Below are 27,859 nucleotides of genomic sequence, written 5' to 3'. Positions count from 1 at the left end.
GTCTCCGCTCCCAGTTCTCTTGGCTGGCCTTTCCCGCAGGGACTCCGGCTGTCCCCGTCTTCAGGGAGTTGGGGCTCGGGGTGCGCGGGGCTGAGGCGGGGCCGGGCCGAGCCGTGGCGCCAAACCGCTGCGCTCGTGCTTCTGAGGACGCCCTCGGGAAGCGGGTGCCCCTCGCGTCCCCCCAGCTGAGCCTCACGCCCTGCGCGAGGACGCGGGAGCTACCCGAGCCCGGCCGCCCAGCTGGACCTGACCGTTGCGCGCCGCCAGCCGCGGGCCCGTTGCCCGGCAACGGCGCGCTCCGAGCGGGCCTGCGGCGGCGCAGCTCTCCTCCCGCTCCGCCCGCGCAGAGGAGCGCGGATCCCCGGCGGATCCAGGCCGGGTTTTGCGGCGAAACCGGCGAGTGCCGATTCTTGTGTCGCTAGTGGTCTAGGCAGCTCGGGGCGGCGGGGGATCATGGTGCTGGAGGAACTGTGGGCCGCGCTCTCGGGCGCCTCCGGGGCTGCCCTGGCCTGCTGCTTCGTGGCGGCGGCGGTGGCCCTGCGCTGGTCCGGTCGCGGGAGGGCGCGGGGCGCAGCGGCCCGGGCGCGACAGAGACAGAAAGCGGCCCTGGAAAGCATGGACAAGGCGGCGCAGCGCTTCCGGCTCCAGGTGACGCTCGGGGTCGGGGTCCGGGGGTCGCCGGGTGGGAGTACCCCCGCAGCACTGTCAGCTGCCCGGACGCGCGAGGAGGCGGGGCGGCGGGGAGAGGGGCGGGAGACAGCGCAGGTGTGTGGGCAGCGCAGGTGTGTGGGCAGCGCAGGTTTGTAACTTTCGGAACCCCTTCTTGCTCAAATGCATCCCGTGCTCTTCCTGAGCCAGGTAGGGCCAAGGGGAGGAAGGGAGAGGAAAGAGACAGGGAGGGTAGTTTTGGAAGGCCATCAGGGCGCTAGGTCCAAAGAGGAGCTTTGCTCCTTGGCAAAAGAATCTCAAGATCACTTGCCGATTAGAATGCCAAAACGCTGGCATGGGAACCAATAGGATGGCCAGGGTTAGGACTTTGGAATCGCCCGGGATGGCCAAGTGAAAGCGGAGAGCTTACAGTTCACACTCATTGATTTGTGCGTTAGGAGCCGGAGAAGGGCTGGCCCAAATGCACCCGGGGTTATTGACCGAGCCCGGCTGGAATGGAAGTCTCCCCAGCTCCTACGCTCAGGTTGTGGTGGCCGGCTCCTGACAGGCCCCTTCCGTGAGCAGGTTGAGTTCCAGCCCTTCGCTGGGTGATCTGTCAACAGCTCCCTCTAGATCAGATCAGTGTGTGTTTGGGGGTGGAGCAGGGGCTTAGAAGAGAGGGCTTTCTCTCCGAGTATATGAGACAGAAATCAAAATGCTAAACGGTGGCAGTTGTATGTGCTGAGGGAGAAAAGACTTGCCAGGAGTGTTTGTGAGGGTATGTGTTTTGATAGGATTCCCATCTGACAGGTAGGAAGGCGGCCCAGGTGATGGGGACAACAGGAGGCAGGAGGGTGTGCCGAGGTGGGAGACTGGGAAGGAGTCACAGAAAATTGCATGTAACAGATTCTCAGATGCAGCAAGTGATTTCTGAGTTGGAGTCGAGCTGGGACCAGAACCTAGATGTCCAGTGGGGCTCTCCAGCCTCATTGCAGTGGAGAGGAGCAGTGGAGAGATATTAGGAAAGGAGACCGGACAGGCCCAGGGTATGGCCTTCGTTGTGGTGAGGTTTTGGCTAGATGATGAATTCACTACCATCAATTTTAGAATTCCCCACACTCAGATTGGGAGACCAGGGTGTTCAGTCCAAACTGGTCACTCCCCCTACTTGAGCACAGGTACTTCACTGTCTCGTCCTTCTCTGCCCGAGCTCCTAGGTGCCCCACTCAGGGATCCACCAAGTCCTTCTGTGCAGCCCTCTAAGTTCTGCCAGCTCCAAATGCTGCATGGGACAGCTGCAGGAATCTGCCCACAGTGTCTGCCCACAGAGCTCCTCTCCCAGTCCCAAAGAACCCACCAGCTGGCAGGAGTGTGGGGTGGTTGAAAGGTGGGTCTTCCCTCACTTCAACTCTGAGCATTAGTAGTTTCCCTCTGGAGAGGCCACCTTGCATTAATTCTAAGAAATGGATTTTCTAGGGCAGAAGTTTTGGCCTTGACATACAAAGAGCTGTTTACACACCCTCCTTTGAGCCAGAGAGCTTGACCTCAGAACCGCACAGCTTGGCTCTTCCAGCAGGGGAAGCCAGGAAATTACCTTTTGGCTTTGCAAAGACTGGAGAAGAAAGGAAGAGCTACCTCAGGAGTCTTACTGTTTTGAGCTATGAGCCAAGGGTTGAGATCTTGATGACAATAGCTTTGTAGGCCTTTGGGGCAGGTAGGAGGTGGGCTGCAGTCAGTCCCGCCTGAGCCTCCCGGACCTTAACACACCCTCTGCTTGGCTCTGGAGTCACTGTATGACAGGGAGGTGGGGTTTGAGGCTGTCTCAGCAGCCTTCCTTCTGAGGCTTTCTCTGCCCAGCCCTGACTGGCAAGGGGCACTGAGGTAAGCAGGCCCTAGGAGAGTCCAGCAGCTTGAAGTACAGCTCCCCCCTGATGGACTCCAAAGCTTGTTGGGAGCCCAGATCCTGCGTGTATTCCAAGGCAGTGCTGGAGCAGGGGAGAATCATAAACATTTCCTGAGTCATTACAAGATAGTTATCTCTCTAGATCTAGAACAACTCTGGAGTAAGGCATGTTTATGGTAATTCTCTGTTGACAAAGTGAGGCTTAATGACCTGTAACAACTATTTGTCCATTTGCCTCCTAAATGAGTTTTGATATCCATTCTAGAGGGAAGAGAGCATTAAAATTATGACAGAGACTTTAACCAGGACATAACTGGGAGGGTCTGTGGGAGGAGCTGGGGCTTATGGGAGGAGTTCTGGCACTTGGTTATTGGATAGCCTTACATGGAAGAACCTTATGTTTATAACAGAGTTCTCTCATTGCAACAACTCCCTCTACCCTTAACTTCCACTGCCTCTTTATAATGTCTCCTCCATAATGGTTTGGTTCAGCATGTGCATGGGGTTTGCCATTTTGATTCACCCTAGAATGCAATCTTTCTTTTTTTAAAAAAATATATCTTTACTGATTTCAGAGAGGAAGGCAGAGGGAGAGAGAGATAGAAACATCAATGATGAGAGAGAACCATCGACCGGTTGCCTCCTGCATGCCCTCCCATAGGGGATGGAACCCACAACCTGGGCATGTGCCCTGACCAGGAATCAAACCGTGTTCTTCTGGTTCATAGGTTGGTGCTCAACCATTGAGCCACACCCAGCCGGGTGCAACTGCCGGGAACCAATTCCAGCATGTTATACCTTCAAGAGTTTCATCAAAAACTTGGGGACTCAACAGGGTTGAGTCACACATGTAGTGACCTGTTGGGAATGGCTAAAGGCATTTCCCCAAACCTGAATAGGAAACTGATTGTGGCTGCCAGGCAGTTAAAGGGCATCTTAATCTACATGTTATTGCCTCCTACTGGCCAAACACCTGAACAGCATCGTAGGCTAATTCCCCCAAACTGACAATGCTTCTGTACCCTTTGAAACCTTACCCTTTGAAGTGTATTATCTCCACCTTGCCTTAGGACACATTGTGTTAATAAAAGCAAGGGTCCAGGACAAGGAGGGAGTCTTCAGTTCCATTAGCTCAAGGTCCTCTGACCCCCAATGCCTTTCAAAATTATATCTCATCTCCAGATTCTTTATTAGTCTCTGGATTCCTATGTCATCTACGCACAGCGCCTTTTCCAGATTCCTGAATCCTTCTTGATGCTGGGACAAGAACCCCAGCATGCAACCCATTCTTTTTCCTGAGTAAACTCTTTTTTGTTGGTGGAATACCTTGTTGATTCCATTGTTTTCAGTCTATAAGGGGGAGCACTATAAATAGAATATTATTGTGGGGAAAAATATCACAGAAAGTTCAACTGCTCATGCCTCTGTGTCTTGGCATTTGTAATTTTATCTCGAATGCCTTTCCCCCACATTTATTACAACCCTCTTTGTCAAAATCCCATTGGTCTTACTTCCTTCAAGTGGATCTGACCTGTAGTTCTATCTCCTGGCCTTTTTCAAAGCCCACCTTGAACCTGATTTTAACACAAAATAAGTCAGTAGATGAATTTGTTACTGACAAATTTGGGTTCTTGTTTCTTGATATAAAAGAATTGAGACCAGGGACACTGATAAAACCAAAGGCAGATATATTGAGGCTCTGCAGAGGGAAAGATAGGTTCTCAGGTTCTGTGCCCTAAATGTGGGGCTTAAAGGTTTTTTTTAAAAAATTAAATCTTTATTCTTCAGTTTATTATAGTTGTTCCTCTTCTTCCCCCCCCCCCCCATAGCTCCCCTCCACGTGGTTCCCACCCCACCCTCTGCCCTTACCTCCCTCCCACTGTCCTCATCCATAGGTGTACGATTTTTGTCCAGTCTTCCCACACCTCCCACACCCCTTTCCCCCGAGAATTGTCAGTCCACTCCATTTCTATGCCCCTGAATTTTTAAAGCATGCAATACCTGACGGTTCAGTCAGCAGCACTGACTGCTTTTCCCTTAGGTTGTCAAATTTAAAAAATGACAACAGCCCTGGCCAGTTTGGGTCAATGGATAGGGTGTCGGTCTGCAGACTGAAGGGTCCCGGGTCTGATTCTGGTTGCAGACTTGCTCCCAGGCCCCAAGCCTCGACAGGGAGGCAACCAATCAATGTGTCTCTCTTACATGGATGTTTCCCTCTCTGTGTCTCTCCTGCTCCTTTCCACTCTCTCTAAATAATCAATGAAAAAAATATCGTCAGGTGAGGGTTAACAACAACAACAACAACATGACAACAGCCAACACAACAATAGCTGTCCAGTGTGAATGTCCTGTCTTGAACCATAAATATATAAGTCGAATAATAGAGTTGCATCTTATTGGTCACATTGCATAATAAGGTTGTGTCTGATTGGTTAGTTCTTGGTACCAGAAATCCTTATATACAAAGTATAGGCAACTGATTTTTAAAAAAATCACTTTGGAGAAAAAGAAACAGGTCACAAATGGCAGAAGTGGAGGAAAGCAAACTACTGGATATAGAGTTCAAAACCACGGTTATATGGTATTTCAAGAATTTCCTAGAAACCGCCGATAAATTTAGTGAGACCCTCAATAAATCTAGTGAGACCCATGAGGATATGAAAAAGGACCAACTAGAAATTAAGCATACACTGACTGAAATAAAGAATATTATTCCGAAATCCAACAGCAGACTAGAGGATCGCAAGAATCAAGTCAAAGATTTGAAATATGAAGAAGCAAAAAACACCCAACCAGAAAAGGGAAAAAAAAAAAAGAATCCAAAAATATGAAGATAGTGTAAGGAGTCTCTGGGACAACTTCAAGCGTACCAACATCCAAGTTATGGGGGTGCCAGAAGAAGAGAGAGAGCAAGATATTGAAAACCTATTTGAAGAAATAATGACAGAAAACTTCCCCTACCTGGTGAAAGAAATAGACTGACAAATCCAGAAGTACAGAGAACCCCCCAAAAGAGGACCACACCAAGACACATCATAATTAAAATGCCAAGAGCAAAGGACAAAGAGAATCTTAAAAGCATCAAGAGAAAAACAGTTAGTTACCTACAAGGGAGTACCCATAAGATTGTCAGCTGATTTCTCATTGGAAACTATGCAGGCCAGAAGGGAGTGGCAAGAAATATTCAAGACAGAACCTAGAGACAGAACCTAGCGAGAGAACATGGCAAAAGATCCTGGACAGAAACTGGCCACAGAACCTAGAGACAGAACCTAGCGAGAACATGGCAAAAGATCCTGGACAGAAACTGGCAACAGAACCTAGAGACAGAACCTAGCGAGAGAACATGGCTGAAGAACCTAGAGACAGAACCTGGCTACAGAACCTGGATAGAACATGGCAAGAGAACCTGACTTGAACCTGGCTGGAGAACCTAGAGAACCTGGCTGGAGAACCTAGCAAGAGAACATGGACACAGAACCTGGCTGGAGAACCGAGCCAGAACTTGGCTGGAGATCCTAACCAGAACTTTGCTGGAGATCCAGACCAGAACTTGGCTGGAGATCCTGGCTTGAGATCCTGGCTAGACTGCTGATCAACTGAACGCTGTCTTCGTGTCATTCCTTCTTCGCCGACTCCGTCCACACCTTTGGGGACCCCTGGACCTGCTGGGGTTGGACCCCAGCAATAAATGGATATTGAATAAAAATGTATGTATTTAAATTAAAAAAAAGAGAAATATTCAAAGTGATGAATAGCAAGAACCTACAACCAAGGGTTGAATGACCCTTTCACAGGGGTCCCCGAAGACCATCAGAAAAACATATATAATTACATATTGTTTTTGTGACTAATCACTATGCTTTAATTATGTTCAATTTGTAACAGTGAAATTGTGGGTCATCACAACATGAGGAACTGTAATAAAGGGTTGCGGCATTAGGAAGGTTGAGAACCACTGGGTTAGAGCGTTGGCTTGTGCACCGAAGGGTCATGGGTTCGATTCCTGATCAAGGGCACGTAATTGGGTTGTAGGCTCTGGTCAGGAGTATGCGGGAGGCAACTGATACATGTGTCTCTCTCACATCGATGTTTCTCTCTCTTTCTCCCTATCCCTCCTTTCCACTCTCTCTAAGAAATCAATGAAAGCCCTAGCCTACCTGGTTTGACTCAGTGGATAGAGCATCAGCAAGAAGGGTCCTGGTTTCGATTCCAGTCAAGGGCACATGCCCGGGTTGCAGGTTCGATCCCCAGTAGGGGGTGTGCAGGAGGCAGCCAATCAGTGATTCTCTCCATCATTCATGTTTGTATCTCTCCCTCTCTCAAATCAATAAAAATATATTTAAAAAACCAATGGAAAAAAATATCCTTGGGTAGGATTAATAAAATAAAAACAATGATCACATATTTATATAATTGGGGGGAAAAACAGCCTTGCTATTTTTATTGTGAAGTGAGAAAGGGAAGGTGTAGTACTGTGTATATAGTATGATCCCTCTGTGCAAAATAGAATATATGCCAACAATTACATACATTGTTGGTTTTTCATAAACTTTTTTTCCCCTATAAGGTTAATCAGAAACTGTTAACTATGGTTTTGTTTTCAGAAGAAGGACTGGACAGGATGGTCCCAGAGATGAGGGAATGTTCACTTTTCATTTTTATACCTTTAAAATATATATATATATATATATATATATATATATATATATTGATTTCAGAGAGGAAGGGAGAGGGAGAGAGAGACAGAGAAACATCAATGATGAGAGAGAATCATTGATCGGCTGCCTCCTGCACGCCTCATAAGGGGATCAAACCCACAACCTGGGCATGTGTCCTGACCGGGAATCGAACCATAACCTTCTGGTTCATAGGTCAATGCTCAACCATTGAGCCATGCCAACTGGGCTTATTTTGTATGCCTTAAAAAAAAATATCCAGGGAAGAGCTAATTGTTGCATCATCATGATGGGCTAGCTAGAACATGTGATGTCTTTATTTGAACTGTAAACAAAGAAGTTAAGCCTTTAGAATGAATTATAGGTTGTAAAAGTAAATGAATTGTATTGCATGTGAAAAAAAAAATCCAGGGATTATTTTTTTTTTAATATATTTTATTGATTTTTTACAGAGAGGAAGGGAGAGAGATAGAGAGTTAGAAACATCGATGAGAGAGAAACATCGATCAGCTGCCTCCTGCACATCTCCCACTGGGGATATGCCCGCAACCCAGGCACATGCCCTTGACCGGAATCGAACCCGGGACCCCACAGTCCGCAGGCCGACGTTCTATTCACTGAGCCAAAACGGTTTCGGCCGGGATTATTTAGTGTGTATAGAGAAATCATGGATCCATTTTCTTTAAAAAAAAATCCCAAATAAGTATTGTATCTGTTTAACAAATTAAGGGAAGGGTGCTGTATGATGGGTGCATGTGGAGGGTATGAGTGGTGGTGTCGCATTGAGGGGTGCAGCGGAGTCTGACAAGATCGTGCCTGGAAGCACCTCCCGGAACATGCTTGTGGTGTAAGGAGGTTTTAAGGGGAAAGGCAAGCCCTGGTTGAGCTTTGCACAATCTGGGCAGGCAAAAAGGAAGAGTGGGTGGGAGTGATAAGACTTTGGCAGGGCGGCCAGCTAGGTGGTCCCTGGGTGACCTGGGAGAGAAGGGATGAGCACCAGTGAGGATCTTGGTAGAGGAGATGGAGAGGTGGCATTTTCCAGAGCTGCTTATGGGGCTTGGTGAGTGATTGGATGCAGGTGGGAGGGTGAGGGAGGAGTCCAGGCTGACTCCTGTTTTCTCACTTGAGCACCTGGATGGATGCAGCACCCTTCCCTGAGTGAGGGTCTACACGGAGGAGGATGAGAGGGAGCTGGTGGAAAGTAGGGGAGCAAGCTCAGGGGGAAGGACACGGAGGGGTGGGCACCATTGGGAACAGCCCTGTGACTGGGTTGAGCTCAGTTGAATCAGGCTGGGTGGAGGAATGGGAGGTCATTGGGGGAGGTGGAGAGCCGAGAGAGCCACCAGAGTGAATGACTTCTCCCAGCATCAGAGAGGGAAGAAGAGGTGCCTCAAGGGAAACTCAAGGAGTCTCTGTCTGGCACCTTCTCATCCATCAAATCACAGCTGAAATGTCACCCCCTGGAGAGGCCTGCCCAGGCCATCTGGGTCAGTTCTCTGCTGTTTCATCACCACACTCTGTTTATTTGCTTTGTTACACTGTGGTCTATTTATTACTTGTTTATTTGTTTATTTTCTTGAATGTAAGCGCTCTGAAAGCGGGGACTTGCCTATCTTAGTTACTTCTAAATTCATAGCCTCTAACAAAGTTCTTGACACATAGAGGATGCTCAGAAAATGTTTGTTGATGGACCAAGTAGATGACAGAAGTAGCCAAAGGGCAGGAGGAGAATCAGAGAGGGTGGTATCTCCAGGCCAGGAGGGAATTGAAGAAAGCTGGTGTGTGGTCAGAGAGACATAGAGCAGAATAGAAAGGAGAAGTTCCTGTGGGATTTGGCAACAGGGAGGCCCCTGAAGACTTTGACAAGAGCAGGAGACCATAGAGGTGAGAATTGGTGGCTGTGGCTCGGATCTCCTCTAGCCCCTGTTCACGAATTAGTCCAGTGCCCTGGAGGAGGAAGTGACTGTGTTTGCCGGTAGGGGCTGATCCCAGGGACTCTCGGAGCCTTTGAGGCCAGGCAGTGAGGCGTTTGATCAAATGTCTCCTTCAGAGAGCTCTTCCCTGACCACCCTCTACCTGTATGCTGCCCGTTTCCCTCACCCAGTTTTATTTTCTTTAAATTATATCTCACTATCTGAAATGTCTTATTTGTTAACTTATTATCTGCTCACTCGCAACCTGCACCTGGTATAAACCCCGGAAAGCATGCACATGCCTTCTTTGTTCACTGGTATCACCCTGCTTAGTGTGGCACCTGGTACAGAGTAGGCACCATCTCTGTGGAATGAATGAAGAAATCCTCTTCTGTACGTGGCTCTCAGCTGCAGCCTAAGCACGCAGCATGGGCTCTTCTTGTTTTCACCCTCCCCTGCTGGTTGGGTGGCCAGGTGCAGGTGGACAGCCAGTGGGCAGCCTGTGCTGAGTGGGCAGAGAACTGGAGTTTGCCCGTATGGTCCTAAGCAAGGCACTCCCCCTCTCTGAGCCTCAGTTTCTTTTCTGTGCAAGGGGAACGGTAATAAAAACATAGAGCACACAAGCACAGCGCCTGGCACACAGTAGGCAGCCATTGAGGGTGGTTTAATAATCCTCCTGGGCCAGGACATTCCAAGGGCTCAGAGGTTTCCTCCTGGAGCCAGGCCCGTCAGACCTTTCTCTGTAATGTGCAGGTTCTGACTATCCCAGGCCTGCTGAGTCAAGCCGGGAAAGCACACGTTTCATTGAGGGAGAGGGGAGGGTTGCGGGGGTGGGGGGTGGGGGAGGGGGGAGTAGATGCCCTGGGTTGAGTTGCTGGGATGTGTAACAATCGCATGTTCTTGTTATAGAAGTTTGTTTGCTTGCGTTTTGAATTTACTGTTTTCTAGAGTGGACATGCCATTTTTATCACCACCATCGATGCACGATGCCCGCATGACTGTTTTTTTCACATCCTCATCAGCAGTTGGGACTGTTCTTATATTTAGTGTGAGGTGTTCTGATATATGAGCCTCACTATGGTTTTGATTTTGCCATCTGTATATCCTCTTCCATGAAGTGCCTGTCCATGTCTTTTGCCTACTTTGTAACTGGATTGTTTTCATTTTGAGTTTTTTTGGTGTGTGTGCATTCACATTCTACCACTTGGATGTAAATGTGGTTTCCAATATTTCCCTCCAGTGTACATTTTGTCATTTCATCTTTCACAGAGCCTAGGTTTTTAATTTTTATAAGTTCTAATTTATTAAAAAAATCAGCCTGGGCATGGCTTCTCCCTGGGTGTCTGTCCAGGAAGCTTCTTGAAGAGATAATATCTGCACTGTCCCAGGTGGCAATGGCTGGGTCACGGTGTCAGATTTGTGGATGGGCATGTCTGGCGTGGATTGGCATGTGACGGTGAGCATCTGCTTAGTAGATGTGGGGTTTTGAGGACATGGGACAAGGTGTCTGCTGCACGCATGTAGGGCCTGCAGGGAGCAGGACTGATCTGAGGTGTCTCCCCAGAACCCCGACCTGGACTCAAAGGCACTGCTGGCCCTGACTCTCCCTCAACTGGTACAGAAGTTACACAATGGGGAGCTGTCCCCGCAGGCTGCACTGTTCACCTATGTGGAAAAGGTAAGGGTGGCTGGCCAGCCAGTGATCTTGCCTGCTCCTTCCTATTTGCTCTCTCAGTACAGGCTGTGGGGGAAACCTGGCCTGGAGTTTATCTTGCTGAGGGCCATTGTGGGACCACAGTGCTAGGGGCTGCCAGGGAGGAAAGGAGCCAGAGGGGTGTGTGTGTGTGTGTGTGTGTGTGTGTGTGTGTGTGTGTGTGTATGAGAGAGAGAGAGAGAGAGAGAGAGAGAGAGAGAGAGAGAGAGAGAGAGAGAGGCGCTGAAGAGGCTGATTCTGTGTATGAGGAGGAGGGGACACTGATCATGTTGTCTTTGCTAGAAACCTGGCTTTCAGCCCAGACTTCCTCTCCCTCCGGCCCCCACCCCATTGGTCACCAAGTCTAGTCTGTTCCTTTTCTGTGGCTCACTCTAGTCCACCCCTTGTCCCCACCCCTCTTCAGCCGCCCTGGTCCTCCAGCACTGTCTCCCTCCACGCTCAAGCACCAGCCTCCTGGACAGATCCCTTTCAGGCCTCCATTTCTTCAGACTCTGATTCTGTTCCGCCTTTGTCTCCAGCATCCTCTCTGGCCAAAGCCTTCTGGAGCTTGGGGCATCAGTGTAGCTCAGCTGCTGGCAGTTCCAGGGCCTGGCATGCTCTGTGCTGGCTTGTGTGGAGTTCCTTTTGCCGGACGGCTCTTCCCCCTCTTCTTTGCCCTGCTCGGCACAACAAGCTCCCCTAGCTGAGCCTTCAGGCCTAGAGGACTCCCCTTTTCCAAAGGCTTCCCTGACCCTCCTCCCCTCCCAGCCCAAGTTAGGTTTCCTCTTTAGTGTTCACTCTCTTTGGTTTGTTTTGTTAATCCTCACCCGAGGATATTTTTCCATTGATTTTTAGGGAGAGCTGGAGAGAGAGAGAAAGACAGAGAGAATTATCAATGTGACAGAAACATCTCGAGTGGTTGCCTCCTGCACGAGCCCTGACCAGGGCCTTGGCTGGGGAGGAGCCTGCAGTCAAGGTACGTGCCCTTGACTAGAATCGAATCTGGGACCCTTTGGTCTGCAAGCCGATTCTCTACCCACTGAGCCAAACTGGCTAGGACTGTGTTCACTTTCTTTCTTTCTTTTTTTAAATGTAACAATAGCATCAAAATTTTATTAAAGTTTTAGTTGTTTTTTTTAAGTTAATTTTATCTTTCTGGGACTCCAAAGATATTTTGTAGTGCTGAATGTATTTACTTGTGTATTTGAATTTGAATTTTCTATTTTTACTTTTTTTAAAATTAAATCTTTATTGTTCAGATTATTACATTTGTTCCTCTTTTTTCCCCCCATAACTCCCCTCCTCCCAGTTCCCACCCCACCCTCCACCCTCACTCCCCACCTACTGTCTTCATCCATAGGTGCACGATTTTTGTCCAGTCTCTTCCTGCATCACCCACACCCCTTTCCCCCCCAAGAATAGTCAGTCCATTCCCTTTCTATGTCCCTGATTCTATTATAATCACCAGTTCATTCTGTTCATCAGATTATTTATTCATTTGATTCTTAGATTCACTTGTTGATAGATGCATATTTGTTGTTCATAATTTGTATCTTTACCTTTTTCTTCTTCTCCTCTTCTTAAAGGATACCTTTCAGCATTTCATATAATACTGGTTTGGTGGTGATGAACAACTTTAGCTTTTCCTTATCTGTGAAGCTCTTTATCTGACCTTCAGTTCTGAATGATAGCTTTGCTGGATAAAGTAATCTTGGTTGTAGGTTCTTGGTATTCATCACTTTGAATATTTCTTGCCATTCCCTTCTGGCCTGCAAAGTTTCGGTTGAGAAATCAGCTAACAGTCGTATGGGTACTCTCTTGTAGGTAACTGAGTTTCTTTCTCTTGCTGCTTTTAAGATTCTCTCTTTATCTTTTGCTCTTGGCATTTTAATTATGATGTGTCTTGGTGTGGTCCTCTTTGGATTCCTTTTGTTTGGGGTTCTCTGCCCTTCCGGGACTTGTAAGTCTATTTTTTTCACCAGGTGGGGGAAGTTTTCTGTCATTATTTCTTCAAATAGGTTCTCAATATCTTGCTCTCTCTCTTCTTCTGGTACCCCTATAATTCTGATGTTGGTACGCTTGAAGCTGTCCCACAGGCTCCTTATACTATCTTCGTATTTTTGGATTCTTTTTTCATTTTGCTTTTCCAGTTGGGTGTTTTTTGCTTCTTCGCGTTTCGAATCTTTGACTTGATTCTTGCGCTCCTCTGGTCTGCTGTTGGGAGTCTGTATAATATTCTTTATTTCAGTCCGTGTATGCTTAATTTCTAGTTGGTCCTTTATCACAACATCGAGGGTCTCACTAGATTTCTTGAGGATCTCACTACATTTATCGGCGGTTTCTAGAAAGTTCTTGAAAAACCTTAAAAGTGTGGTTTTGAACTCTATATCCAGTAGTTTGCTTTCCTCCATTTCTGTCATTTGTGTTCTGTTTCTTTGTCTCAGAATTTTTTATGCTTCGCTGTGTGGATAGGGTGGCTTTCTGTGCTAAGTGTCCTATAGGGCCCGGTGGCTCAGCCTCCCCAATTACCTGAGGTAGACACTCTTGGTGCCCCCTGTTGTGGGCTTTGTGCACAGTCTTGTTGTAGTTAAGTCTTGATTGTTGTAGGTAGCACTGGGAGGATTTGACCTCCAGGCCAATTGGCTGTGAGAATCAGCTATGTCTATGGTGGGAGAACTTCTGTGCTAAAGACACCCTTCTGGGGCAAGACTTGCTTCAGTGGGACTTTGGTGCTCACTGAGTCTGCCCTGTGAGTGTGTCCCTTATGGACCTGCTGAGTTTTAATTGGATGGTCCCACGCTGACCACTGAGTACACTGGCTCTTGGATCTAAGGAGGTGCTAATCTAGCCTCTGCCTGCGGCTACCCAGCAGAAGCCAGCTGTAAAGCAATGCAAGTTGCCCTGGGGCCTTGGGCAGCTGCAGTTTGTTAAGTAATTTTCAGATTACAAAGGGCCATGCCTTTCATATGCAAAAGCCTCCGCACATGGCTTGGGCAGGGCGGAGCCCCAGGGGATCAACTGGGCAGGCAGAGCAAGCAGTTTGGCTGCTCTCAGTCCTGTCCTCAGAGGCCCCAGCAATTGCTGTGTGTGCCTCCGAGAGAAAGCTGCCCTCGAGTTCCGACCAATGCCAGACAGTCCCATTTCTCCTGTATGAGCCTGGGTCCCCAGAGACTCACCCGGAACTGGAGCTCAGAGCCTGAGACTCCCTCCCGATTGAAAAAGACAATTGTGACCTCAGCCGCCAGCCCTCTCCGCGTGCACCTCCGCATCTTTGTATTTTACGTCTGCACTGCGCCTCCTCTGAGTCTCAGTATGCTTTCCTCTTTCCTTCTAGTTGTAGAATTTCCATTCAGCCAGCCTTCCTGTGGTTCTGGATGATGTCCGTTCGGTCTTTAAGTTGTATTTTTGAAGTGGTTGTGCGAGGCAGCAATCTCCGGGGTTTACCTATGCCGCCATCTTGGTTTCAACCTCTGTGTTCACTTTCTAATAGCACATTTCTCATCGCATTCTAGGGCCTACTTTGTCTTTCTCTTTCCCATGGCAAATGTGAGCTTTCTTGCGACAGAACTTCTTATTCGTCTTTGAACCTTAGTGCTGGACGCCATGTCTTTTATATAGTAAGTGCTCAAGAAATGTGTTTGAAATATGTTTGTGCTTTATGAGTGTGGCTTTTGCATGATTTCTTGAACGAGATCATAAGAACCCTAACTGGTTTGGCTCAGTGGATAGAGTGTCGGCCTGGGGACTGAAGGATCCCAGGTTCGATTCTGGTCAAGGGCATGTACCTTGGTTGCAGGCACATCCCCAGTAGGGGGTGTGTAGGAGGCAGCTGATGGATGTTTCTCTCTCATCAATGTTTCTAACTCTCTATCTCTCTCCCTTCCTCTCTGTAAAAAATCAATAATATATATATATATATTTTTAAAGAAAGAGATCACAAGAAAGCATTCTGGTTACAGATTGGCATCCTACCTTCATGCCTTGGGTAGCCCGGAGACAGATTTCATGAGCCTGAGTGTGGTAACAGGACCGACACCCATTTTCTCAGGTGTTTCACAGGAACAAGAGTATTTACTTAAACTGCACCTCACTCTTCCCTGACCTTTCCCTCCTGTCGGGCCCTGTTGAGTGTGTGTCAGCAAGGCCTCATGGCTGCCAGCCACAGTGAGGGTGTCCTTACTCCAGTCAAGTGCCCACCCCCTTCACTATGAGTCAGTGACTCCTCCATGTGACTTGATTATCAGACTCAAGAGCTCCTGGGAGAGGGGAAGCTTAGCTGGGGGGGATGTGGGCCAGGCCTGGGGCAGAGGAGCGTGTGCTGGGCTCTGCGAGGCGAGAGCCTGGGTCTAGCCCTGCACTGTGCTGACTCCCATTATGGTCTGAGATGGGGATCTGCCCTGACTGCCTCACTGGGCAGAGTGTGGCTTGAAGGAGGAGGAGAGTGGCCAAGGGTCATCTCATTCCCTCTGGGGGGCTTCTGACGCCAGTATCTTGCTCTTTCGAGTGCTCTGCTTGTGCCTTGCCCCTGGGACGACTCTCTTTCTCCGTCTCTGGGGGGCTGAAGGCCAGAGACAGCCAGGGTGAGGCTGGGGCCAGATGTCCCCAGTGACATGGATGCTGGGCCCTAAGTTATCCTCTGCGCTCCTGGCTCCCTTCCCCTGAGTGTAATTCAAAAGGCCAGTTTTATGTTGTGTATATTTTAAAGGCCAGCCTCCCTCTGCCCTGTGTCCATTTCTGCCTCCCCAAGGCCTGGGAAGTGAACAAAGAGACCAACTGTGTGACCAACTACCTGGCAGACTGTGAGACTCAGCTGTCCCAGGCCCCCAAACAGGGCCTGCTCTACGGTGTCCCTGTGAGCCTCAAGGAGTGCTTCAGCTACAAGGTATGCCCTGCCTTGGCGTCAGGCCTCAACTCCCCCCATCCCTGCCAGCCAGCTCTGTGTCCTGGGTTAGTTACCCTGGGCCCTCAGAGGAAATGTCAGGTTCAGAGGCCTTGAGCGGGCACCACGGTGTGCTTTGTCTTGGCCTGTGACAGGGTGGTGGGAGTGGACCCTCTGCTGCTGGAAGGGCCCTGACTCATCAGCCATGTCTCTCTCTCGGTGTCCATCCTTCCTTCTAGGGCCAGGACTCGACCTTGGGCTTGAGCATGAATGAGGGGGTGCCCGCAGAGTACGACAGCGTGGTGGTGCAGGTGCTAAAGCTGCAGGGTGCCGTGCCCTTCGTGCATACCAACGTGCCCCAGTCCATGTTCAGGTTGGGTCTCATGAGTGTGGGGTGGAGGCAGGGTCACCTGTGCCAGGGTGACATGGACGATCCATCCCTGCTTCCTCCAGCTATGACTGCAGTAACCCCCTCTTCGGCAAGACCACGAACCCGCGGGATCCCTCCAAGAGCCCAGGTGGCTCCTCCGGGGGAGAAGGAGCCCTCATTGGAGCTGGAGGATCCCTGCTGGGCTTAGGCACTGACATCGGGGGCAGCATCCGCTTTCCCTCCTCCTTCTGTGGCATCTGCGGCCTCAAGCCTACAGGGAACCGCCTCAGGTATGGTGCAGGAGGTGGGTGGAGGGAGCTTCTGGGTCCCTCGTGGTGTGTCCTTGGCCTAGCTTCTCCCCTCTCTGGGTTCCTGGCAGGGGTTCCCTGCCTGGGGTTTTTCTGGGAGGGAGTGCCACAGCTCCACTGGCCCTGGTTCCTAGGTGCCACGTGGTAAGAGTTCCGAGCTACGGTGTGGGTGAGGAGTGGGACAGAGGTTGGCTCTTTCTTGTTCCCAATTATCTTGTGTTTCTTATCCAGCAAGATTGGTCTAAAGGGCTGTGTCTACGGACAGCTGGCAGGTGAGGTTTGTGGTTCCCTTAGTGCCCTGGAGGCGGCGGTGGTGGTGGTGGTGGTGGGGGTTGGGGGGGCGGGTTGCCTCATCCACCCCTGCCCCTGCCTCTTCTGAGGACAGAGTTTGGTCCCCAGGCCACTCTAGGTCTGAGCTCCTACCTCCTTATCTCTGTCCACACTCCTGGGCCATGGCCCAGCCCCTTACTTGGACCCAACCCCAGAGCCGAGTGATCTCTCTTCCCTCCCCTCCCCACCTGACAGTACAGCTCTCAGTTGGCCCCATGGCCCGGGATGTGGAGAGTCTGGCGCTGTGCCTGCGAGCACTGCTGTGTGAGGACATGTTCCGGTTGGACCCCACCGTGCCCCCCCTGCCCTTCAGGGAGGAGGTGAGCAGGGATGGGGTGGGTTCAGTTGTCACTGGTGCTCCTGAGCCCAGAGGGCAGCCCCCAGGCAGTGTGGGCGGCTTGGGGGCCCTGTCTCCTAAAAACCAGCCCCTGGGGGCCTGAGACCACGGTCAGCTGCTGCTCCACAGATAGCCACTAGATGGAGCCCTTGCCTGTATTTAGAAACTCAGTCTTCCAAATTGTCAGCTGGCAATCTTGGCTGAGGACAGGTCCAGCCTTCTAGCCCCAGCCTCTGCTGCTGCCCCCGAGGAACCACTTCCCAGCACCAGAACAACTTGAGGGAGAACTGATGTGCCTCCTCCGTGATTGACCCGCAGCAAACAGGAGCCTTTCTTCAGTATTTGTGTCCATATCCCCAACCTCCTTTGTGATGCTTGGCATGTAGGCTGAATAAGGACAGTTAAAGGCAGACAGTCTGAGAAAGCTGGGATCCGTGGGCAGTGTTGAAAGCTGGCTCCCCAAGTACTACCAAAACAGCCTGTGGATCTGACAAAGCTGAGTTTACTAGTTCCTGTGGTGAGGGAGAATGCTGCCCCAACAGAACCTTAGTGGCACTAGGGCGGGGAGGGTGGAGGGTAGAGGGGGACAGAAGGGACAAAGTGGGGATATTTGTTGAGATTTCGAAGTATGGTTTTTTAAGGTGAGTATTTCAATGTGGGGGTTTGTAAGGATCATCCTATCTAATAAAAGAGAAACATGGTAATTAGTGTATGACCGCTACCCTTCCCATTGACTAATCAGGGAGATATGCAAATTAACTGCCAACCAAGATGGCGGCCGGCAGCCAGGCAGCTTCAAGCTAACATGAGCCTTGCTTGCTTCAGTGACGGAGGACTCCAATGTTCCCCGCCCACCTTGCCGGCCTCTGAGCCTGCAGTTTGAAACATTGTTACAAATACAGAAGCTAAACAAAACCCCAGAAACCTGCTTTCAGCCCGCCGGGATCTCAGAGCTGGAGTTGATACTGTGTCGATTATAGAACCCAAACAAACCCGATACCTGCTTTCAGCAGCAGAGGCCTCAGAGCTGGAACCAAGCTAAAGCTGGCCCAGAATAAATAAAAAAAAAGAAAAAAAGGAGCAGTTGGGAGCTTCAGTCACCCGCCAGCCTGAAAACGGCCCTCAGCCCCTCACCCAGACTGGCCAGGCACCCCAGTGGGGACCTCCACCCTGAAGGGTATGTGACCAGCTGCAAACAGCCATCATCCCCTCATCCAGGCTGGCCAGGCACCCCAGTGGGGACCCCCACCCTGATCCAGGACACCCTTCAGGGCAAAACAGCCGCCCCCCACCCGTGCACCAGGCCTCTATCCTATATAGTAAAAGGGTAATATGCCTCCCAGCACCGGGATCAGCAGAGCCGCGAGGCCTCCCAGCAGCAGGATCAGCGGACCTGAGAGGTCTCCCGGCACCGGGATCAGTGTGACAGGGGGCAGCGCCCAAACCCCCTGATCGCCCTGCGGCTCTGTTTGTGACAGGGGGCGAGGCCACAACCTCCCTATCCGCCCTGCTCTGTTCGTGACAGGGGAAGGCGCCCCAACCCCCTGATCAGCTCTGCTCTGTGCCTGATAGGGGGGAGCTCCCCAACCCCCTGATCGCCCTGCGGCTCAGTGTGTGACAGGGTGCGGCGCCCCAACCCCCCACCACCCCCCCCCCAAGGGCCCTGCACTGTGTGTGACGGGGTAGAGCCATAACCTCCCCATCGGCCCTGCCCTGAGTGTGAGAGTGGCGGAGCCCCAACCCCCTGATCGGCCCTGCTCTGTGGGTGATAGAGGGCGGCGCCCCAACCCCCTGATCTGCCCTGCTCTGTGTGTGACAGGGGGCGGTGCCCCAACTCCCCTATCGGCCCTACTCTGTGAGTGACAGGGGGGAGCTCCTCAACCCCCTGATGGGCCCTGCTCTATGCGTGACAGGGGGGAGTTCCCCAACCCCCTGAGAGGCCCTGCTCTGTGCGAGACGGGGGGAGCTCCCCAACCCCCTGATCGACCCTGCTCTGTGCGTGACAGGGTATGGAGCCCCAACCCCCCTGATGGGCCCTGCTCTGTGCGTGACAGGGGGCAGCCCCAACCCCCTGATTGGCACTGTTCTGTGCTTGACAGGGGGTGGCGCCACAACCTCCCCATTGACCCTGCCTTGAGTGTGACAGGGGGCGGTGCCCCAACCCCCCAATCGGCCCTACCATGAGCGTGACAGAGGGTGGCATCGCAGCCTCCCAATCCGCACTGCTCTGTGCATGACAGAGGGCGGCTCCCCAACTCCCCAATCGGCCCTGCTCTGATCCTGACCAGGGGCGTCACCTAGGGATTGGGCCTGCTCTCTGCCACCCGGGAGCAGGCCTAAGCTAGCAGGTCGTTATCTCCCGAGGGGTCCCAGACTGCGAGAGGGCAGAGGCCGGGCTGAGGGACCCCCACACCCCCCCTGAGTGCACAAATTTTTGTGCACCGGGCCTCTAGTTCGATCTAATAAAAGAGAAACATGGTAATTAGCGTACGACCGTTACCCTTCCCATTGGCTAATCAGGGCGATATGCAAATTAACTGCCAGCCAAGATGGCGGCCAGCAACCAGGCAGCTTCAAGCTAACATGGGGTTTGCTTGCTTCAGTGACGGAGGACTCCAATGTTCCCCGCCCGCCTTGCCGGCCTCTGAGGTTGCAGTTTGAAACATTGTAACAAATATAGAAGCTAAACAAAACCCCAGAAACCTGCTTTCAGCCTGCCAGGACCTCAGAGCTGGAGTTATACATTATTTTGATTATAGAACACAAACAAACCAGATACCTGCTTTCAGCAGCAGAGGCCTCAGAGCTGGAGCCAGAGCTAAAGCTGGCCCAGAATAAAAAGAAAAAAGAATAAAAGGAGCAGTTGGGAGCTTCAGTCACCCGCCAGCCGGAAAACAGCCCTCAGTCCCTCACCCAGACTGGCCAGGCACCCCAGTGGGGACATCCACCCTGAAGGGTATGTGACCAGCTGCAAACAGTCATCATCCCCTCATCCAGGCTGGCCAGGCACCCCAGTGTGGACCCCCACCCTGAAGGGTGTGTGACCAGCTGCAAACAGCCATCATCCCCTCACCCAGGCTGGCCAGGCACCCCAGTAGGGACCCCCACCCTGATCCAGGACACCCTTTAGGGCAAACCAGTCCACCCCACCCATGCACCAGGCCTCTATCCTATATAGTAAAAGGGTAATATGCCTCCCAGCACCGGGATCAGTGGAGCCGAGAGGCCTCCCGGCACCAGGATCAGCATGACAGGGGGCAGCGCCCAAACCCCCTGATTGCCCTGCGGCTCTGTATGTTAAGGGGGCGGGGCCACAACCTCCCTATCCACCCTGCTCTATTTGTGACAGGGGAAGGCGCCCCAACCTCCTGATCAGCCCTGCTCTGTGCCTGATACGGGGGAGCTCCCCAACCCCCTGATCGGCCCTGCTCTGTGGGTGATAGAGGGCGGCGCCCCAACCCCCTGATCCGCCCTGCTCTGTGTGTGACAGAGGGCGGTGCCCCGACTCCCCTATTGGCCCTACTCTGTGAGTGACAGGGGGGAGCTCCTCAACCCCCTGATGGGCCCTGCTCTATGCGTGACAGGGGGGAGCTCCCCAACCCCCTGAGGGGCCCTGCTCTGTGCGAGACAAGTGGGAGCTCCCCAACCCCCTGATCGACCCTGCTCTGTGCGTGACAGGGTATGGAGCCCCAACCCCCCTGATGGGCCCTGCTCTGTGTGTGACAGGGGGCGGTGCCCCAACTCCCCTATCGGCCCTACTCTGTGCGTGACAGGGTATGGAGCCCCAACCCCCCTGATGGGCCCTGCTCTGTGTGTGACAGGGGGCAGCGCCCCAACCCCCTGATTGGCACTGTTCTGTGCTTGACAGGGGGTGGCGCCACAACCTCCCCATTGACCCTGCCTTGAGTGTGACAGGGGGCGGTGCCCCAACCCCCCAATTGGCCCTACCCTGAGCGTGACTGAGGGTGGCATCGCAACCTCCCAATCCGCACTGCTCTGTGCATGACAGGGGGCGGCGCCCCAACTCCCTAATCGGCACTGCTCTGAGCCCGACCAGGGGCTTCACCTAGGGATTGGGCCTGCCCTCTGCCACCCGGGAGCAGACCTAAGCCAGCAGCGCGTTATCTGCCGAGGGGTCCCAGACTGCGAGAGGGCACAGCCCGGGCTGAGGCACCCCCTTTTCCCCCCCGAGTGCCCAAATTTTTGAGCACCGGGCCTGTAGTGATGTAATAATAGTTTAGGATTGGTGGACACAGCAAGGTGAGGATTTTGAGGTGAGGGATTTAAGGAGTCTCAAAGTATAAGGTGTCATTTTACCTTTCTGTTGAAGAGTTGAAGGGTCTTTCAAGAACGGAAAATCCTTTGCACTTTATGTATAAAGCATTCAGGAGAAGTCAAGTTAGATGGATGCAGACAGTGGCATAGAGAAGCCATGCGAATGCAGACAGTACACTGAGCAGTGCAAGCTCCATCGCTCCCTCACGCAGCCCCGGTCGCCTTGGGAAGGCTGGAGGTCCCGGGGCAGGAGAGAGGGTCTCGGTGCTCCTTGGCAGGTGGGACATCTGGGCTGGATGGCGTGAGCTCCCCTCCCCAGCAGCGGAGGATGTCCTAATGGACCCCCTCCCCGAGGAGGAGGAGCGGTGGAAATGAGGTCTGGGACAGTTTATCATGGGAGTCAGGTCTTGCATTCTTGACACAGGCAGCAGACAGGACATCGTATTGTCACTCTGCATTGGTGGCCTTGGACCGGTTTCAGCACCCCTCTGGGCCCATCTCGTTATCTGGATCTGAGCCTTAATTTCCTCATATGAACGAAGGAATCTGCAGGGTCATCGTGAAGTTCTTCTGAGAAAGGGCTGGCCTTGCTGGCAGTCTGTTTTCAGGGGTTGCGGGCCTCAGCCTAGCAGCTGTGTGAGGCTGAGTGGCTTCGATCTCGGGAAGCCCCACCTCGGGCCACCCTCTCCCGACCTGACTCTGACTCTTGTGCTTTGTCTCCAGATCTATGCAAGCTCTCGGCCCTTGCGTGTGGGGTATTATGTGACAGACAAGTATACCATGCCCACCCCAGCCATGAAGCGGGCCGTGCTGGAGACCAAGCAGAGACTGAAGGCGGCTGGCCACACGGTAAGGCTGCAGGGGCCCAGAAGCCCTGGCATGGCCTTCCTTCAGGGAAGCCTTCCTGGCCACCACCCGTGGCCACCACCCCTTCCTGGCATCCTTGCACCTGGACTGTTTTGTGGTTGGGGCTGGGACCTGAGTCCCTGTGGCAGCAGTATAGACAGGGCTAATGAGGAGTGTTGGGGTAAGTAATTGATGGTGGACTCAGCCCCGTGCTAGGGATGTGTGATGGTGGCTTTGGGAGGCCTCATCCACCACATGGTGCACAGCTGCCCGTAGGTTCCCGGGGCCCTGAGATGGTGGGCCAGTGGGTGTTGGTCTGCTAATCTCAGACCAGTTCATGTGTGGCTCCGGGAAGTAAGGCCACCTTTGTGGCTGCAGTGAGAGCTACCGTGCGGCAGAGTTGGTCCAGTCCATCCTCAGGGCCATCTGGGCAGCACGGGGGTGGACAGACCCAAGAGTTTCTAGGGGTGGACAGACCCAAGAGTTTCTAGGGGTGGGGGCTCACACCTTCCAATCCTGCAGCTGGTTCCCTTCCTGCCAAGCAACATACCCTACGCTCTAGAGACGCTATCGACCGGTGGGCTGTTCAGTGATGGCGGCGGCAGCTTCCTACAGAACTTGTGAGTGATGACTGTCTTCGGGGTCTGCAGTGGAATCAGGACAAGGGTAGACCCAGGGAGAGCAGTGGAGTGCTTTGACCCCCAGGGACGGGCCACCTGGGGGAAGAAGGGGGAAGAAAGGGGACAGGCCTCAGCTGAACACAAAGAAGGACGACGCATCCTGGGCAGGGACCCCGCTGCATTTCCAACTGCAGGTTGAGCCTGGGGATACCTTACCAGGGACAGTTTGGAAAGGTGCCAGCGCCAGGGGAGGCTGGACTGAGCATGTGTGGTCTGGCCCTGGGCTGAGCTCTTTGGGAGGTAGGAGATGGGCAGAGGGCTACCTGCCTGTCAGGAAAGATGAGAGATAAGGGCAGGATCAAGCAGGAGGGCAGGGGTCTAGACATCATGCTGTGATTTGAGGCTCTTCTTTTTCTTTTCTTTTGTCTCTTTGGAGAAGAGGCCCTTCTGACTTGAGCCATATCCTTCCCTTTCGAGTAGGACCTTGGTTTCCTGTCAAGTCGGTGGGTTGGACCAGACCCGCTTTAAGGGACTTTGCAGAGCTCACGTTCAGAGAGGCTGGTTCCACTTGAATGTTTTCAGACCTTAAAGACTGACAGAGGCAGAGGACAGGCCTGCGAAGGTGCCTCTGGTGACACGCCTGGGCTTACTGGACTTCCCCCAGTGGTCGAGGATGGCCCAGGTTTCATGGAAGGTGCTACGTTTTATTCTGGCCATGGAACGAGCCCCAGGCTCAGCCACCTGAGACCTTTCCCTGAGATCTAGAACCAGGGACAGCCTCAGAGACAAGCGTCATGGGTGGCCCACTCTGGACAGCCCCACTGGTGTCTCCAGGCTGGCGTCAGCAACAGGGGGTGTCCTCAGTATCAAGCCCTGGCCAGGGAGATGTTGCCCTCAGTCCTTATTGCTCTGAGCTGCGTTTGCCAGGGAGTGCGACCTGCTAGTCCTGAAGGATTAGCAAAAACCAGTCAGACATTTGAAAGGAGGCAGTTGAAGGGATTGGAGACCAGCAGTTACCAGTGTGTGATGAGGAGAGAGATGGACAAAGGTTGCTGAATAGAAAATGGAGGACCCAGTGGGTGGGGGTAAGCCAGGAGGGATGCCTGGGGTGGAAGTACCTGGACTGGACCCTTTGTCTCCCAGCAAAGGTGATTTCGTGGACCCCTGCTTAGGGGACCTGATATGGATTCTGAAGCTGCCCGAGTGGCTTAAAGGACTGCTGGCTTTCGTGCTGAAGCCTCTGGTGAGGGCACAGGGAGTGGAAGGGGTGGGGTGGGTGAGGGGGAGCTTCTGGGGCTCTTCCCCTTCTCCTCAGCCTCTCCTGGTAGGCATGGCCTCTTCTTCCAACCCCCCCCCCCCGGCTCCCCACCCCCAGACTCCTCTCCTCCTCCCACCCCTCTGGTCTTTAGTCGTCCTGCATGCTGAAGGGGGTGCCACTTGGGACCTGGAGGAGGGACAGAGAGAGGAGGCATGGTGGCTTGGCCTGAGGAAGATTGTTGTCAGCACCTGGCCCAAAGCGGAGTCACTGACTCTGTGTCTGTCCTGCAGCTCCCACGGTTGGCAGCCTTTCTCAGCAGCATGAAGTCTCGGTAAGAAAATTTCCATGTCCCGATGCCTGCCTCTCTTCCTCAGACCTGGGTTGAAGTGGTTTCCGACAGGAAAAGAGGTGGAAAGTGACTTCTGAGGCTGAAAGTGGCCCAGACAGGGTGGCAACTCTGTTACTCAAGATTTCCAGCTTGACCAGTGCTGAGGACAGGAGCTTCTTGTCCCCAACACTATTCAAGTCGGAGACCTTGAGTTGGAGTCTATTCCACAGTCCCTCTGTGGCCTTCAGGTGGGACCTGCAAGTTGTCTTAGCGGGGCCCAGGTCTGGCTGGAAAGCAGGGGCTGGAGGGAGATCACAGGATGGGAGTGGTGGGGAGAAGATTGCCCTGGCTGGGGCATGGGTGGGAAGGACCAGGAAGGAGTTGCTGTGCGGCAGGGGACAGGGGGATGCTGGGGACCCTGTGAGGATGCTCCTCCAGAGAGGTCTGAACTGAACTGAGCTGCACTGGGTCTTGCCTGCCCCTTAGTGGCTGGAGCGGGAAAATCAGGGCAGTGGCTGCCCCATTTCAGGCCCTGGCATCCTGTGGACTTGCTCCTTTTCTCACCACGGGGCACTTAGGACCTTGGAAAGCTCTGCCCCCTCCTAAGGGTAGCTAGGAATCAGGCCTGGTCTGGTCCTGGCTCTGCAGTGGAGTCACTAAGTCACTCAGCCCAAGTCCCCCGTGGGGCCTGATCTTCTCAACAGGACAGTAGGGATTTGAACTTCTGCCCTGCACTGCTTCCCTCTCAGAGCCCCCATAATGCTGAGAAGGGTCTGCAGGAATGAGATCTGGGAGGTGTTAAGAGTAGGGGTCTGATGTTGCTCACCCCCTGATCCCCATGGTTGTGACCATCGTGGCTGGTGACTTCACTCCCTCCGCCAGGTCCACTGGGAAGCTCTGGGAACTGCAGCACGAGATCGAGGTGAGGCACAGCCCCGAACTAGACTAGGGTGGGGAAGGGGAGGGCTTGGGAGGGGAATGGGAGCCAGTGGGCTCTCTTGGGCACTGGTTTTATTTGTCTTCTGGAGCAGCCTGTTATTCCCCCTCCCCCTCCCTGGACAGGCCTGCTCGGGTCCAGCTCTGTGACCCTCACTTGCCCAAATGCACATCCTTGGGGGCTGGGTCAGCCCAGGGCTCATACTCCGGACGCCTCTTCTTCCGTATGGTGCTGCCTGTCACCAGGCACTATGTGGCCCTGCCCTGGCCAGAAGAATGGTGTCTACAGTTCCTGTAGGAGGCGGGGAAATCACTTCCCCTGAAAGCAGCCCTGCCTGTGTGCCCTGAGGACCTCCATCCCACTGTGGCTCCCCAGCCCCCAGCCACCCCAGCCCCAGCCACACAGTGCCTGCATCGAAGAGCTTATGGGTTGGGCTGGGTCTGAGTGCTTCACCCGCTGTGCTGGACCCTCCCCAGGTGTACCGCAGCTCTGTGATTACCCAGTGGAGAACACTGGACTTGGATGTGCTGCTCACGCCCATGCTGGGCCCTGCTATGGACTTGAATGCCCCAGGCAAGGCCACAGGTGAGGCCTGCTTCCCCACCATGCCCCTGACAGCCCCGCCCATCCCTTCTCTTGTATGAGTTCAGCCTTGGCCAGGCTGCTGGGAAGTAGAAGAAGCGGAGTCCTGGGGAGGATCTGGCTCTTAGGCGACTCATCGCCTGGCTGGCTGCAAAGATGGGATATCCTGGGAGTGATATCAGTAGACATCATTCTTCTGGCCAGAGTCTATGGTTTGGGGAGGTGGAATTTGAGGTCCAGGTGGGATTAAATAAACCAAGAAAACAGGAGTTACATTCCAGCTGGGGAAGCTACATGGGCAGAGGCTTGGGGCAAACCCCAGCAGGCTCTCCAGCCTGGCCTGAATCTGGGTTCCTGGGCTTTGTCATTCACTCAAGTCTCAGCCCGGGGAGAGAGCCTGTCCCTGTCTGTGGAGGTCGGGTGCCACTTCACAGGATGGGAGACTGAGGCGCAGACAGGACAGTTGGCACCGAAGGTCACCTGGCCTGCTCCAGCCACTTGTGCTGTGTCTCAGGGGCCGTCAGCTACACTCTGCTCTACAACTGCCTGGACTTCCCAGCGGGGGTGGTGCCTGTCACCACGGTGACGCTCGAGGATGAGGCCCAGATGGAGCATTGCAGAGGCTACTTTAGAGATACGTGGGACAAGGTGCTGTGGAAGGTGAGGTCATGGGGACTGGCCTGGCCAACTCCAGGTCTCCCTTCTCCTGGACTCACCCATTCCCTAACTCTAGCTGAAGCGGAGGAAATAGTATAAGCACATATAGGTCTTGCTTGTCTTTCTTTTCTTTTCTTTTTAAATATGTTTTTATTGATTTTTAGAAACAGAGGAAGGGAGAAGGATAGAGAGATAGAAATATCAATAAGAGAGAAACATCATCAATCGACTGCCTCCTGCACGCCCCCACCCGGGATCGACCTTGCAACCTGAGCATGTGCCCTGAACATGACCTTCTGGTTCATAGGTTGATGCTCAACCATGAGCCACACCAGCCGGCCCTGTCTGTCTTTCTTAACACAAGACCCTGAAGGATGCGGCTGGGCTTGCTGTGCTGCCCCTTCTCTCCATCTGGGGTGCTTCCTGGACCTGGGGTGGGGTCCTGCCTTGCCGCCTCCCATTCTTATCCCTGTGTCCCCGGCAGGCCATGAAGAAGAGCGTGGGGCTGCCTGTGGCCGTGCAGTGTGTGGCTCTGCCCTGGCAGGAAGAGTTGTGTCTGCGGTTTATGCGGGAAGTGGAACGGCTGATGACCCCTGAAAAGCAGCCATTCTGACTGCTGCCTGCCCGGCCACCCAGCCGGCTCCAGAGGACCCACTGGATCTGCGTCCAGCCTGGTCAGAGCACAGCTGCCATCCTGCAAGGAAACGTTCACTTGGGGCAGAGGCTTCCTCCCCTCCGCCCCCTTCCAAGAAGCCAAGACCCCCTGAGTCTAGACCTTGCCCCTCAGTCTGGTCCCCAGTCTCTGCCCTAACCCCCTCCCCATGTGGCAGCCAGTGGGTATGCCATAGGCAAGGCCCCACTAACAGTAAAAAATGGTTTCTAGTCTGTGTACTTTCTGGCCGTCACTGTAGGGCACTGGGGGTTGGAGCCTTGACCTTTCAGAGCCCGATTCCAACCATGTCAGTTTCCTGCTCCCAAACCTCCCCTGGTTCCCATCATACAGGATGGGCACAGGCTGCTCCGAGTGGGTGTTGCACACCCAGCACTTCACTCTCCCCCGCGCCCTGCCTTCGATGAAGTCCTGCTTTGCTAGACATTGCCCTTTCTCTTCTTCCCTCCTTTGCTCCTTCCTTCTGCTGAGGAAGCCCTTTCTGCTCCTCTACCTTTGGATACTCTGAGGCCCAGCTCAGACCCCTTTTCTCCAGAAGGCCTTCCCTCCTGCCTCTGAGCCTTGGAGTAGGTGGCCAGTTTCCCAAAGTCTTCCCCGTATGCGGGGCATCTGTGTGTGGGGAGCTG

General features: G+C 53.0%; 1 protein-coding gene across 2 annotated transcripts; it reads left to right on the top strand.

Annotated features, from left to right (window-relative positions):
* Positions 1 to 99: 99 nt before the first annotated feature.
* On the top strand, positions 100 to 27,454 carry LOC308515217 (fatty-acid amide hydrolase 1). Of its 2 annotated transcripts, XM_081085783.1 has the most exons (15): positions 100 to 648; positions 10,708 to 10,821; positions 15,584 to 15,718; positions 15,955 to 16,088; positions 16,169 to 16,375; positions 16,625 to 16,665; positions 16,919 to 17,043; positions 22,059 to 22,184; positions 22,704 to 22,801; positions 23,945 to 24,044; positions 24,350 to 24,390; positions 25,270 to 25,309; positions 25,801 to 25,909; positions 26,421 to 26,566; positions 27,048 to 27,454. In XM_081085783.1, exons 1-15 carry the CDS (start codon positions 454 to 456, stop codon positions 27,174 to 27,176), a joined length of 1,740 nt encoding a protein of 579 aa, XP_080941909.1. In that variant the 5' UTR covers positions 100 to 453; the 3' UTR covers positions 27,177 to 27,454. The 2 variants fall into 2 exon arrangements, with proteins under 2 accessions (XP_080941909.1, XP_080941910.1); XM_081085784.1 differs by lacking the exon at positions 26,421 to 26,566 and having other exon boundaries at positions 391 to 648.
* The last annotated feature ends 405 nt before the right edge of the window (positions 27,455 to 27,859 follow it).

The sequence above is a fragment of the Myotis nattereri genome, assembly GCF_964212035.1.
Source record: "Myotis nattereri genome assembly, chromosome: 3".
NCBI classification, from domain to species: Eukaryota; Metazoa; Chordata; class Mammalia; order Chiroptera; family Vespertilionidae; genus Myotis; species Myotis nattereri.
This window is presented reverse-complemented; position numbering and strand designations above follow the sequence as displayed.